The sequence below is a fragment of the Hyla sarda genome, chromosome 9, assembly GCF_029499605.1.
Source record: "Hyla sarda isolate aHylSar1 chromosome 9, aHylSar1.hap1, whole genome shotgun sequence".
In the NCBI taxonomy this organism is placed as follows: Eukaryota; Metazoa; Chordata; class Amphibia; order Anura; family Hylidae; genus Hyla; species Hyla sarda.
The window spans coordinates 138421731-138435310 of NC_079197.1; the positions used below are offsets into that span (position 1 = coordinate 138421731).

A 13580-nucleotide genomic window follows, 5' to 3' on the forward strand; every position below is an offset into this window, starting at 1 on the left:
TTTTTAGTGCCCTACCTACATAAATTGATCCCTGTTTAAAGATTTATAAAAATGTTGTTATAATAAAGATAAATTTAGTTAAATACAATTTTTTCCATCACTACTGTATCTTTTTGTAATATTTTTTTTAATAATACCCTACGAAATTTTATTAAAAAAAGGTATCTCCATCAATTTTTTGGATCGCTAAAGTCCAAAAAAGAATAAAAACTGCCTGCAAAAACGCCAAAGTTAAAACCCACATGTTGTTTTTCTTGGCATTTTTTTTTAATCCATAGACTTCTATGGGAGAATAACGCCATGATTTCAGGGGAAAAAACGCCATAGGCTCAACATGCTGCGACTTTGCAAAACCACCAAGGAGCGGAAAAATCCAAAAAAGAGTGAAAAAACACCAAAAGGTTAAAAAAAAGCCAAACTGAAAAACACAAAGAGGAAAAAGAATTTTGTGATTTAATATTGATTTACAGCTAACATCTGGCCGCAGCGTTTTTTGGCCGAAAAAACGCCATGCGGCAGAATTGGTGTTTTTCTTGGTGTCAATGTAATATATCTATATATCTATATCTAGCCTCAATGTAATATTCAGATTTAGCTGTTTGAACCTGCAATTTTGAGATAAAGTAAACTTTACTTTATCTCAAATGTGTCTGCTTAGCAAACAGATCATCCGAGTCGAAAGGCAAATGTTGCTGACTGCACCTATAAATGTCTGAGATCATCTGGAAAACGGTCAAAAATATATCGAGACTTCAGGCGTATATGAGGTACAACAACTTATACAAGTCAACTTAAAAACTGGAGAATTACAAAGGATCTTATTTAATACTACTGCTTGCTCATATTAGGAAAGGACTATAAATAGCCAGCAGAAGCCTTACCCAATGACCTCCATCAGTAGCATCAGAAATATGTTACAAGTACACACTTTTTTTTTTGTATCCATGATAAGAAAATTGCAAGATGTATGATCAAGAACCTTGTGTGGGGATTGTCAAGGACAGTTTTACAAAGAGCAGACAGTATTCTGAGTACACAGTATTCTGATCGCAAGGAGGAGATGTCTTTTTTTTTTGGCTCTTGAACTTTGTGTACACTGTGTCCAGACATTTATATGGAGAGGCAATATACACAATTTGATGAGATCATGGAATATATGAACAGTAGTAAACTCAAAATGGCATTAAAGCAGAACTGTGACTATAGGGGGTGGGAGGTAGCAGTTGTGTCTAAGCTCTGGTGCCAAAGGTGGTCCAAAGACCCTCTGCAAAAATAAGAAGATTCCATTTGTATAAAGGTGTCATGGTGGGGGTCTTGTTGTTATTAAGTTATCCCTCTGCATTAGGTGTTCCCAGTGGGTGACCAATGGGCAACCATGGCCCCATTATGAAATAGTAGTTCAGCCTATAATAAATGGGCTGAAGTACAAAAAAAATCTAAACATTTCTACCAAGCTAAATACTACTTAAAGGGGTACTCTGCCTCTAGGTATTTTATCCCCAATCCAAAGGATAAGATGTCTGATCGTGGTGGTCCATAACAGCGGACCCCCCCCGATCAGACATCTTATCCTTTGGATCTTGTCTGAGGCACCCCAGTCATCTGGTGCATGTAGTGAACTTCGCTCCGAGCTGGATGACTGGTGATGCAGCGGCCGTCACACCCCCTCCCGTAGAATTGCATTGAGGGGGCGTGGCCGTGACATCACTGGCTTCCGACACTGCATTCGATGCTATAAACGAACGATAGGTGCAGCAAGGAGATTTCAGGGGGGGGGGGGCCCAGCGTTGGGACCCACGTGATCAGACATCTTATCCCCTAATCCTTAGGGGAAAATATGTCTAGGAGCGGAGTGCCCCTTTAAGAAGTCAATACATAACATAACAAGAGATGCATTCCCCAGATAGGTCCCTCACCTTTCACTTGAAGCAATGAAGGTGTTGAAGCCAGTTCATCGACAAGGGAGTTCAAAGGAAAACCATCTTGTAGCCATATGACGGATACAGGACCAGGAGGACCATGAGCATCACAGCTGAGATTAAAGTGCACATTTGGGTAGACATGCATGTCCTCTGGTTCATCGGTGAAGATTGGCAGACCTAGGTGTAAGAAGGTATATAAGAATTAGATCTATAGATGGACTTTACACTTCAGAGAAAGTGCAGGAAAATCTAAGTCTAGATCCTGTGGGTGACTCACTATACCCAGGATTGTAACATCGTGACTAATACAAATATCTAGCTGTAAAATAGTATGAGAATGAACGAGCAAAGGAAATCTGAAGCACGTGCATGCTAACTGTGAAGGGTCCTGATAAAAAAAACACCAGGCTAAAGCGATGGGAGTTAGCTAAGTTTCCACTTGTTTTTTTTTGGGGGGGGGAACTACCACTGCAGTTTTTGAGCCAAAGCCAGATGTGTATTCAAAAGGAATAGGACATATAAAGGAAGGACATACACTTCTCTTCCCTTATGGATCCACTTCTGACTTTGGCTTAAAAACTGCAGTGGTAGTATTCCAAAAACTGCCAGAAAAAAAAAAACAAGTGGAAACTTAGCCTAAGAGTAAAGAATGGCTACAAGAGAATCTCGTATTCTTTAGGACACACTGGCCCTCATTTACTAATAGTGATGAGCGGCATTGGCCATATTCAAATTTGCGATATTTTGCGAATATATAGATGAATATTTGCGAATTTCGCAAATTAGTTATATTCGCATATATGAATATTTGCATATTAACGGAAGAAAACAGTGAGGGGGTGGGCAACTTTACTATTGGTTGCTAGGGATGTTGTTGATAACCTCTGACAAGTGTATTTGCATCATTCTAATTGTCCCACTAGTGAAAAGAAGGAAAATGTGAATATGCGGAAAAAAAGTGAATATATGTCATTTTGAATATATAGCGAATATATTCACGATATTCATGATAAAAATTTGAAATACTAATATTCGCACCCAACACTATTTACTAACAGCATTCCAACTCTTTTTGTCGGGTTGTGCGCCGAAATTCTGAGTAAATTCTGAATGTGCGACAGAAAAAACCCGACAGAATCAGAAACACTCAGAGTGAGAAAAAAAACTACAAATTGGGTGTGGTTTTCGGGAAAAGAGGAGTGTTCCCTACATTTCATCCAAAATCACTCGTCATTTCTGAAAACCACTCTGAAAATTATGGGAATTTTCTGGAAAGAAAACCCTACACTTTAAAGCATGTATAAAGTTTCCGAAAGTGGAGTAAATTAGCAAAAAACACAACAAAACCTACACTCCACTCTTAGTAAATCAGGACCACTATGTTTAAGCATCACATACACAGTTCATTTATATAATTTAGAACCTCCATACATCAAATTAAAACCTATACAGTTTTAACTTCATTTTGCCGACGGTGGCACTGTAAAAAAATCTAACTCTTGGTTGCTCTTTAGATCACTACATACGAAAGCTAATCCCTGGACTTCCAAGCAGTAAGACAACCAAACATTGCTTATCTCCAGAGAACCCATCTAACAAAATGGGATTATTGAGTCATTAATAAGATTTAAAGTGATTTATATTCCTTATATTTCACGGTTCAATAAGGCACTTCTCACCTTCCAATTTCAGGAATGCTGGTTCAGACAAGATCTTCTCATCCTCGCCCTCCACTGCACACTGATACCAGCCAGCGTCCGACAATTGTAATGAATGGATACTGAAAAGGGACAAAGTCGAAATAGCATTAATAAAAGAATAATTATAACTGTATAGAGGAGAAATTAAATAATGGAGAGATTCCTTAGACAACCGTTACACCCCCTCCAAAAGGCATGAATGGAGGGGGCGTAGCGTGATGTCACGAACACGGACAAGTCACGAACAAGCTTCCATGCTCATGAATGCCATTCTGGCCTGGAAATTGCAGGAGGCCCTGCGGCCGGACCCTTCTGGATAGGGGATAACATGTCTAGGGGCAGAGTATCCATTTAAGGTCTAGCATGGCATTGACTTGCAGATATACTCTTTATAATAGGTGGCACCAGAGAGCAAGCTACTCTCCTGGTAGGTAGAAAGCTGATTTGCATATCCCTTTTCTCAAAATTCCAGGAACCTTTTGGCACTCTACTCAAAAAGGAACTCTGCCCCTTCAATCCCTGTTTCACGTTTCCTGCTAGGTAGAACCCATTGTATAGTTGGATAGTTAATCCACTGCAATTCAGATGGTTGCTAAAGAGGTGGAGGTGAGGTGGCAATGTCCTTTAAAGGGTACTCAGGTGGAAAACATTTTTTTTAATCAACTGGTGCCAGAAAGTTAAAAAGCTTTATAAATTACTTCTATTAAAAATTCATTACCCTCCCAGTACTTTTAAGCAGCTGTATGCTACAGAGGGAATTCTTTTCTTTTTGAATTACTTTTTTGTCTTGTCCACAGTGCTCTCTGCTGACACCTGATACCCGTCTCAGGAACTGTCCAGAGTAGCAAAGGTTTGCTATGGGGATTTATTCCTGCTCTGGACAGTTCCTGATACGGGCATCAGGTGTCAGCAGAGAGCACTGTGGACAAGACAAAAAAGAAATGAAAAAAGAAAAGAATGTCCTCTGTAGCATACAGCTGCTTAATAGTACTGCAAAGGTAACGATTTTTTAATAGAAGTAATTTACAAATCTAATCTTATAGAGAGGGACTCAGCACCACCTAAACTTGCATTAGGATAAAACAATCTACTCGGATATAGAAGGCTATTCGGTCTTTCAGTGTTTTCCCTTGCAACAGCTGGAGGGACTTTAGTGGTGCTCAACGTATAAGACAAGTCCATACAAAATGCAAGCAATAAAAGAAGATAGAAACAGAGCAACTCACCACACCGACCCAGGTATTCTATGCAAGTGGTTCTTTATTCCAAAGCTTCAACCATGGAAGACAAGCAAGGGAGAGTGAGAGCGGGACGCGGGGGTATCCACTCGGTGACGGGACCATTTGGCGCCTGAGCGCTTCGTCATCCCGGTCTGAGGAAGCGTTCAGGCGCCAAACGGTCCCGTCACCGAGTGGATACCCCCGCGTCCCGCTCTCACTCTCCCCTGCTTGTCTTCCATGGTTGAAGCTTTGGAATAAAGAACCACTTGCATAGAATACCTGGGTCGGTGTGGTGAGTTGCTCCGTTTCTATCTTCTTCTATTGCTTGTAATTTACAAATCTGTTTAACTTTCTGGCACCAGTTCATTTAAAAAAAAAAATTTCCACTGGAGTACCCCTTTAAAGGGGTTCTCCGCTGCCCTGCCTCCCGAGCTCTGCTCGCCAGCGTCTGGAAGTTTATTATTCCGAACGCTTTGTGCGGGCTCCTGTGTTCGAGGCCGCCCCCTTGTGACGTCACGCCCGCCCCCTTGTGACCTCACGCCCACCCCCCTCGTGACGTCACGTCCACCCCCTCAACGAAAGTCTATGGGAAGGGGACGCGACGGTTATCACGCCCCCTTCCCATGACATCACGAGGGGGCGGCCTCAAACACGGAAGCCCGCACACAGCATTCGGAATAATAAACTTCCAGACGCTGGCGAGCAGAGCTCGGGAGGCAGGGCAGCGGAGAACCCCTTTAAGTTGTGGCCCAATGCTATGTCCTGTTATATGTCTTGAGACAGTGCTTGGTGGTGTAATGACTGGCCTATCTGTGGAAGCTCAGACCTTGAATGGTGCAAAAAAGGACATAGTAATCAAATGATGTGTGTTGGGTAAGAACCAGCATGGTATAGTTATAGGGAAAAGCAGTGACCGAAATGTATGTGGGAGGACATTGAGGACAGGTAACACATTGTAGACTAAATAGGGGAGATTTATCAAAACCTGTGCAGAGGAAAAGGTGTCCAGTTGCCCATAGCAACCAATCAGATTGCTTCTTTCATTTTTACCAAGGCCTCTGCAAAACGAAAGAAGCGATCTGATTGGTTGCTATGGGCAACAGTGCAACTTTTCCTCAGCACAGGTTTTGATAAATCTCCCCCTATGTGTTCGGAGAGTAGTTTGTCTATCAGTAATTTTTGGCACCATGTTTCATACCCTGAGTCTTTTAGTACCAACATTTGCCGCATTCACTGGCATCTATTACCCCCTCTACCCCGCCAATGCTGCAGTTATCTTTTACATTTACCAAAATCCTTGTATTCTTTACATTTAGATAGCAAGATGATGCAAAGGTGACCGTATAGGAAGAGTAGAGGGCAGCATAGGGTCAAGAGGAGAACAAATGGGGAACATAAATAATCCAGTCATAGCTGCATGTGAATGATTCAGATGGGGGCATCAGAAATGGTAAATGAGCACCGTAGGGCCATGATGACTATGACAAATATTTAAGGACCATTTTTTGAAGTCTTACGTTTCCTTCCACTTTCTGATTTGACCTCTTGCCCTAGATTTCGATGAAATCTACACCCTACAGCTGACTCATGCCATTCATGTTTACATTGATGAAATTCTCTCCAGCTGGACATGTTAAGCGCCTGCATTCCTCCCGGGATGACAGGATTTCTCCATTATATACAGTACATCATGGGGGTCTCATTTAGATATTTGCTGGGTTACATAGCCCTGATGTTGGTTGGGATAGCATCTCATGATATTTTAACCATTGCTTTTCTTACTTGGCTTTTGTTACTTTCTTACATCTGTCATCTATACCGTATTTTTTGCCCTATAGGACGCACCGGCATATAAGACGCACCCAATTTTAAAGGTGCAAAATCTTGAAAAAAAAGATTCTGAACCCAACAGTGATCTTCAACCTGCGGACCTCCAGATGTTGCAAAACTACAACTCCCAGCCTGCCCGGACAGCCAACGGCTGTCCGGGCAGGCTGGGAGTTGTAGTTTTGCAACATCTGGAGGATCGCAGGTTGAAGACCACTGGATAAGAGATAATACTCACGTGTCCCCGCCGCTCCGGACCGGTCACCGCTGCCCTGGATGTCGCTCCATCACTGTCACCGCATCCCCATGGTGTCTCCGACGCTCCGGACGTCTTCTTCCCAGGGATCCTTCCGTTGCCGTCATCACGTTGCTACGCACGCCGCTCCTATTGGATGACGGGACAGCGTGCGCAACGACGTGATGACGACGAAGGAGAGTGCCGGCCATGCTGGGTATCCCGGCACGGAGCAGACACCGAGGAGGCAGGTAAGGTCCCTCTCGATGTCCTGTAAGCTGTTCGGGACGCCGCGATTTCACCGCGGCGGACCCGAACAGCCCGACTGAGCAGCCGGGTTAGTGTCACTTTTGCTTCAGACGCGGCGGTCAGCTTTGATCTCCGCTTCTGAAGGGTTAATACAGGGCATCACCGCGATCGGTGATGTCCTGTATTAGCCGCGGGTCCCGGCCGTTGATGGTCACAGGAACCGCCGCGATAGGTGTGTATTCTCCGTATAAGACGCACCAACTTTTCCCCCCCCAGTTTTGGGGAAGAAAAAGTGCGTCTTATACGGCGAAACATATGGTATATTCCTTATCTATTAAGAGATGTGTTATATTGGTGGACATTAATGTTAATAATTCTTCACCTTTGCAAGGCCCTATAGATATGTCCCATCACAACAAAGTCATGTTAGATACCCTTCAAGGGTAGAGTAAGGGTCTATTCACACGGAGGAATTTCTGCCAGCGGAATTCCACCCCAAATGAAAGCCCAATACACTTCTATGGGATTCTGCACTTCTGTGGACACTTTGGAATTTTCGCTTGCAGAATTCCGCCGTGTGAATAGACCCTAACATGTGCCTTATTTTGCTGCTCAATTGCTGCTGCATATTTTCCTAATCATTCAAGTCATTGGAAAACTTTTAACTGACTGGCCAAATCTGGAAGACCCCAGCCCATAGTGACCATTTTACAAAAAAAAAATCATAACAGTGTGCAGCCTCATTTTATAAACTGCTGGCCCTTTGGACAATGGTCGTGTCAATAGTCAAGTGTTCCTCTAACCTTAGTTCACTGATAGCCAACCAGGTATCATCATCTTGTGGCATCTGGATCTGATTGATATCGGCATAGTCCAAGGGTTCATTATCTCTTAGCCATTCTACGTCTGGGATATCAGCATCACTATTCACTGTTAGAGTGCACCGAAGCACAATGTCCTTCCCAAGAGACAAAGTGATGTTAGATGGGTCCATTGTGAAATGAATGCCTAGGAGAACATACAAACATAAGGTTAGATATATACATCAAAATGATAACCTGATATTTTCTATATGTCTACTTGATGTGTATTAAAGTGTACCTGTCGTCAACAAAAGTTTTTATTATAATGTATATGTATATTTGTAATATACATTGGTAAAAAAAATATGTGTACTTTTATTCTTGCAGCTATTGCCTGTGTGTCTCTGTGAGGAGTCCAAATACAGGAACTGTGGGCAGGAGAAGCAGGGCTCTGTGCAGGCTGCTGGCTTGTTAATCATCCTGATGTGTGAGCCCATAACATGTCACAGAGCCTCACTACACAGAGCCCTGCTTGTCCACCCACACTTCCTGTATTTGGACTCTTCATAAACACAGGCAATAGCTGCAGGGACAAAAATATAAAAAAAAATTAACCAATGTATATTACATATAAACATATAATGGTATTATCTACATTATATAAAAAGTTTTTGTTGATGACAGGTACACTTTAAATGGGCACTTTCAGATATAAAAACTTTTGATAAGTTGTAAAGCATGTATAACCAATAGGTTTTCCAATTACTTTCATTAGAAAATTTTCAATATTTCATACTGAAAAAGCCAGTCAAACAACTGACTCCCCCCCTGCCTGCTTGGACACATACTAGTCCTGCTGTGTCCATGTGTCATCACCTATGTCATGGACACACTTCCTTGATTGACAGCTGTGAGTGCAGGGCTCAGAGCTGGAGGAAAAATCCTCCCACTGTCAGCTTGTGTCCCGCTACTGTCAGTGAGGACAAGCTGGGAGTTGTAGTTTTGCTAATGCTAGGGGAGATGTGAGCAGACAGCATACTGAGGGAGGGGGCGGAGACCTGCACAGTGAGGCCACGCCCCCTCCCTTTGTGAGGCATTCAGACTAGTGAGCTAAATTAAAAGTGTAACAAAAAAATTAATAAAGGTGCTAGACACATAAAAATTAGATGTACATGATCAGGATTAGGTACTGAGTGATATAGTAAAAAAAAATGTTGGATCTGACAGGTATGCTTTAATGTATAATGCAAAAGGTCTGGATATTTAAAAAGATATTAGCAAAATATTATTTATATAATTACTATGTAGATTTATACGTTTCCATGATTACAGACTACAACAAACCCAATGTAGTCTGATCCTGCAGTCATATGTTATTCCTTTTATATCTGCCCTCTATTGCACTTGAAGATAGTAAGAAAATTTAGCAGACTAAGACAAGGGAAAGAAGGGGCTGGTATTGGATTGCGCAAAAAAAAAAAAAAAAAGTAGCCAAACTATGCAAGCCTAGGAAAGAAAAAAACATTTAGAAAAACAAGAACGTCAGGAAGGTGCAAGTGTAAAAGTCAAATTGTTTTGAACAAGTAATTACAGTTTAAAAAAAGGTTAATCCCCCTTCCATAGAATTGCATAGGGGCTGTATATACATGGGGGAGATTTATCAAAACCTGTGTAGAGGAAGCGTGGTGCAGTTGCCCATGGCAACCAATCAGATGGTTCTTTCATTTTTTTAATTTTATTTTTTTTAAAGGCTTCTGAAAAATGAAAGAAGCGATCTAATTGGTTGCTTTGGGCAACTGCATCACTCTTCCCCTACAAAGGTTTTGATAAATCTCTCCCTATTGGCTTAGCGTCACACACTTTGTAGGGCAGCCTATTCCTTTTAAAAACAACTGTAATGCATCATTTGACCTGCGATGGCAGTGCAGCATCATTGAATAGTTGCTGTTGGTTTCCCACATTAGCCGATCTCTGGGGATCTCAGAAGTTGGACACTTTGAACAGTAAAAGCTCCCTTAGTGGACACCCCCCAATAGGGGACACCTCCCAATAGTGGACAGTTTTTTATTCCCCGGAAGAGTCCCATAAGACTTAATGCATTTACTGGTTTGACGTTCTCCTCATGTCCTCAATGCTGCACTCGCTAAAAGGCTGTGAGTAGCGGTGACTGTGGAAAGTGACGAGTTTAGCTCCTGATGTCAGGAGAATGTCAAACCCACTGAGAGCCCCTGCACCTGAGCCCGCTGGCCAGGTAAGAACAATAGGGGGGAGGAGGGAAGGGGAAAAGTGATGTGGCACAAGAGGTGAGGGGGAGTGATTTGGCACAGGGGGAATAAAGTGGCACATGGGGATAAAGGGGGAATGGAATGGCACAGGGGGGAAGAAATAGCACAGAGGTGGTAAGTGGCACTTGAGGATAAAGGGGGAATGAAATGGCACAGGGGAGATCAAGAGGAAATGATGTGGCACAGGGAATAAAGGAGAGATAATTTGGCACAGGGGGATAAAGGGGGAATGAAATGGCACAGGGGCAAGAAAATAGGACATGGTGAGTAAGCAGGGGATGAGGAATTTGCATAAAGGGTAATAAAGGGGGAATGAAATGGTACAGGGGGATTAAGGGAAAAGTATGTAAGTTCAAGGGAGGAGGAATGAAGAGGCATTGAGGGTTCAAAACAGGGAATAAAATGGCATAGGGGGATGAAATCATACAGGGAGGGAGTAGGGGTAATTAACCCCTTAAGGACCGGGTTTTTTCCGTTTTTGCATTTTCGTTTTTTGCTCCTTGCCTTTAAAAAATCATAACTCTTTCAATTTTGCTCCTAAAAATCCATATGATGGCTTATTTTTTGCGCCACCAATTCTACTTTGTAATGACGTCAGTCATTTTGCCCAAAAATCTACGGTGAAATGGAAAAAAAATCATTGTGCGACAAAATAGAAAAAAAAACGCCGTTTTGTAAATTTTGGGGGCTTCCGTTTCTACGTAATACATTTTTCGGTAAAAATGACACCTTATCTTTATTCTGTAGGTCCATACGATTAAAATGATACCATACTTATATAGGTTTGATTTTGTCAAACTTCTGGAAAAAATCATAACTACATGCAGGAAAATTAATACGTTTAAAATTGTCATCTTCTGACCCCTATAACTTTTTTATTTTTCTGTGTATGTGGCGGTATGAGGGCTCATTTTTGCGCCATGATCTGAAGTTTTTAACGGTACTATTTTTGCATTGATAGGACTTATTGATCGCTTTTTATTCATTTTTAAATGATATAAAAAGTGACCAAAAATGCACTATTTTGGACTTTGGAATTTTTTTGCGCGCACGCCATTGACCGAGCGGTTTAATTAATGATATATTTTTATAATTCGGACATTTACGCACGCAGTGATACCATATATGTTTATTTTTATTTTTATTTACACTGTGTTTTTTTTTATTGGAAAAGGGGGGGAGTTAAATGATCTTTATTCACTTTTTTTTCACTTTTTTTTTCAGTGTTATAGGTCCAATAGGGACCTATAACACTGCACACACTGATCTCCTATACTGATCATTGTTATCCCATAGGGACCTATAACACTGCACACACTGATCTCTTATACTGATCATTGTTATCCCATAGGGACCTATAACACTGCACACACTGATCTTCATCATTGATCACTGGTTTCTCATAAGAAACCAGTGATCAACGATTCTGCCGCATGACTGCACAGGCCATGATCTCAGGCACTGAGCAGTCATTCGGCGATCGGACAGCGAGGAGGCAGGTAGGGGCCCTCCCGCTGTCCTGTCAGCTGTTCGGGATGCCGCGATTAGCCGCGGCTATCCCGAACAGCCCGACTGAGCTAGCCGGCCACTTTCACTATTAGCCGCGCGGCTAAAGGGTTAATAGCGCGCGGCGCCGCGATCGGCGCTGCGCACTATTAGAGGCGGGTCCCGGCTTCACAATGACGCCGGGCCCGCCGTGATATGACGTGGGGTTACTGTGTAACCCCGCGTTATATCAGGAGAGCAGGGCCAAAGGCGTACCTGTACGCCCTTGGTCCTTAAGGGGTTAAAGGGGTGTTCCAGGCCAAAACTTTTTTTTATATATCAACTGGCTCCGAAAAGTTAAACAGATTTGTAAATTACTTCTATTAAAAAATCTTAATCCTTCCAATAGTTATTAGCTTCTGAAGTTGAGTTGTTGTTTTTTGTCTAACTGCCCTCTGATGACTCAAGTCCCGGGAGCTGTGCAATTCCTATGGGGATATTCTCCCATCATGCACAGCTCCCGGGACGTGACATCATCATTGAGCAGTTAGACAGAAAACTTCAGAAGCTAATAACTATTGGAAGGATTAAGAAGTAATTTACAAATCTGTTTAACTTTCCGGAGCCAATTGATATATATATAAAAAAAGGTTTTGCCTGGAATACCCCTTTAAACATCACTGGGAGATTGTAATGCAATATAGCTTTTTATCATGTTTTATAGGTACTTACACCCTGGAGTGAGTACAGTACAGTATCTGGTCATTTAGAAAGATTTTTGAGTCTTTTTTCCCAATAGGTGACATCTCTCAATAGCGGAATTTTTGTTCCCCCCCATGAGTGTCCACTATTGGGAGATTCTACTGTAATCGGATTGTCTTCAGGGACCCTTCTATCTTAAAACAGACAACCCCTATAAAGAGGTTTTCTGAGACCATAACGTCGATGGCTGTAGGTACTTGGAAATGAACTGTATTGCCTGTTGCTATGTGTATACACAACTTTCGTAAAGTTTGCAGGGTGGCGCATACAAACGTCTAGTTAACAGAAGGCGGCGCAGCTTTTCATATTGATTGACACGCCGTTGCCAATGAATGCTTTTGTCTTGCCTAAAAAGAACTAATCTATGACTTGTGCCAAAACCGCGAGAAAATAAAAATCAAATCTTGTTGTGTAGACCTTATCTATAAAGATGCCATTGTCCTCGAGTAACTCGGTAATGAAAGGCTGAGCTTTTGACCGGTACTTCTCTTTGGTGAAATCTTTCTTTTCCTTTGAATGATGAATGGACTTCCTCAAGCAGTAGCTGTGTGTCTTGCCAAAGACCTACTGACTCACTCATCAAACACTGCGTTGGCATTGTCTATGCTTTTCCATACAGTTCTCTGTAAAAGCGACGAACGGGCACAGATACTGTATTATATTATACAATGGAACGTATTATTTATTACGTAGATGCATCAGTGATGTATTGTAATATTTTTTACAATAGTCATTATGGAAGGTCCATTTTCCTTATACATGTATCTGTGACCAGGACAGTGACTTATATCAACATCTATTGTGCTGTTTTCCAACCAGTGTGCCTCCAGCTGTTGCAAGACTACAATTACCAGAATGCCCCGACAGCTGAAGGCTGTCGGGTCATGCTGGTAGTTGTAGTTTTTCAACAGCTGGAGGTGCACTGGTTGTAAAACACGAATCTATTGTACAGATAAAGTTCATTAAGGTATGGGGGTGTATGGGGGTATCTGTGACCAGGACAGTGACTTATATCAATGTCTATTGGACTGTTTCCAAACCAGTGTGCCCCCAGCTGTTGCAGAACTACAATAATCAGCATGCCCAGACAGC

The 13580-nt window shown here is 42.1% G+C and overlaps 1 protein-coding gene across 4 annotated transcripts in view; it reads right to left on the reverse strand.

Annotated features, from left to right (window-relative positions):
* AXL (AXL receptor tyrosine kinase) overlaps positions 1 to 13580 on the reverse strand; it is a 147094-nt gene that overhangs the window by 66694 nt on the left and 66820 nt on the right. For 3 of the 4 annotated variants that reach the window (XM_056540092.1, XM_056540091.1, XM_056540090.1), the window contains exons 2-4: positions 7957 to 8161; positions 3602 to 3702; positions 1917 to 2099 (exon numbers count right to left, since the gene is read on the reverse strand). In XM_056540092.1, the coding sequence (XP_056396067.1) occupies positions 1917 to 2099; positions 3602 to 3702; positions 7957 to 8161 (489 nt within the window). Of the gene's footprint in view, positions 1 to 1916; positions 2100 to 3601; positions 3703 to 5668; positions 5776 to 7956; positions 8162 to 13580 lie in introns of those variants that run through there. The other variant, XM_056540093.1, reaches the window with a different exon arrangement.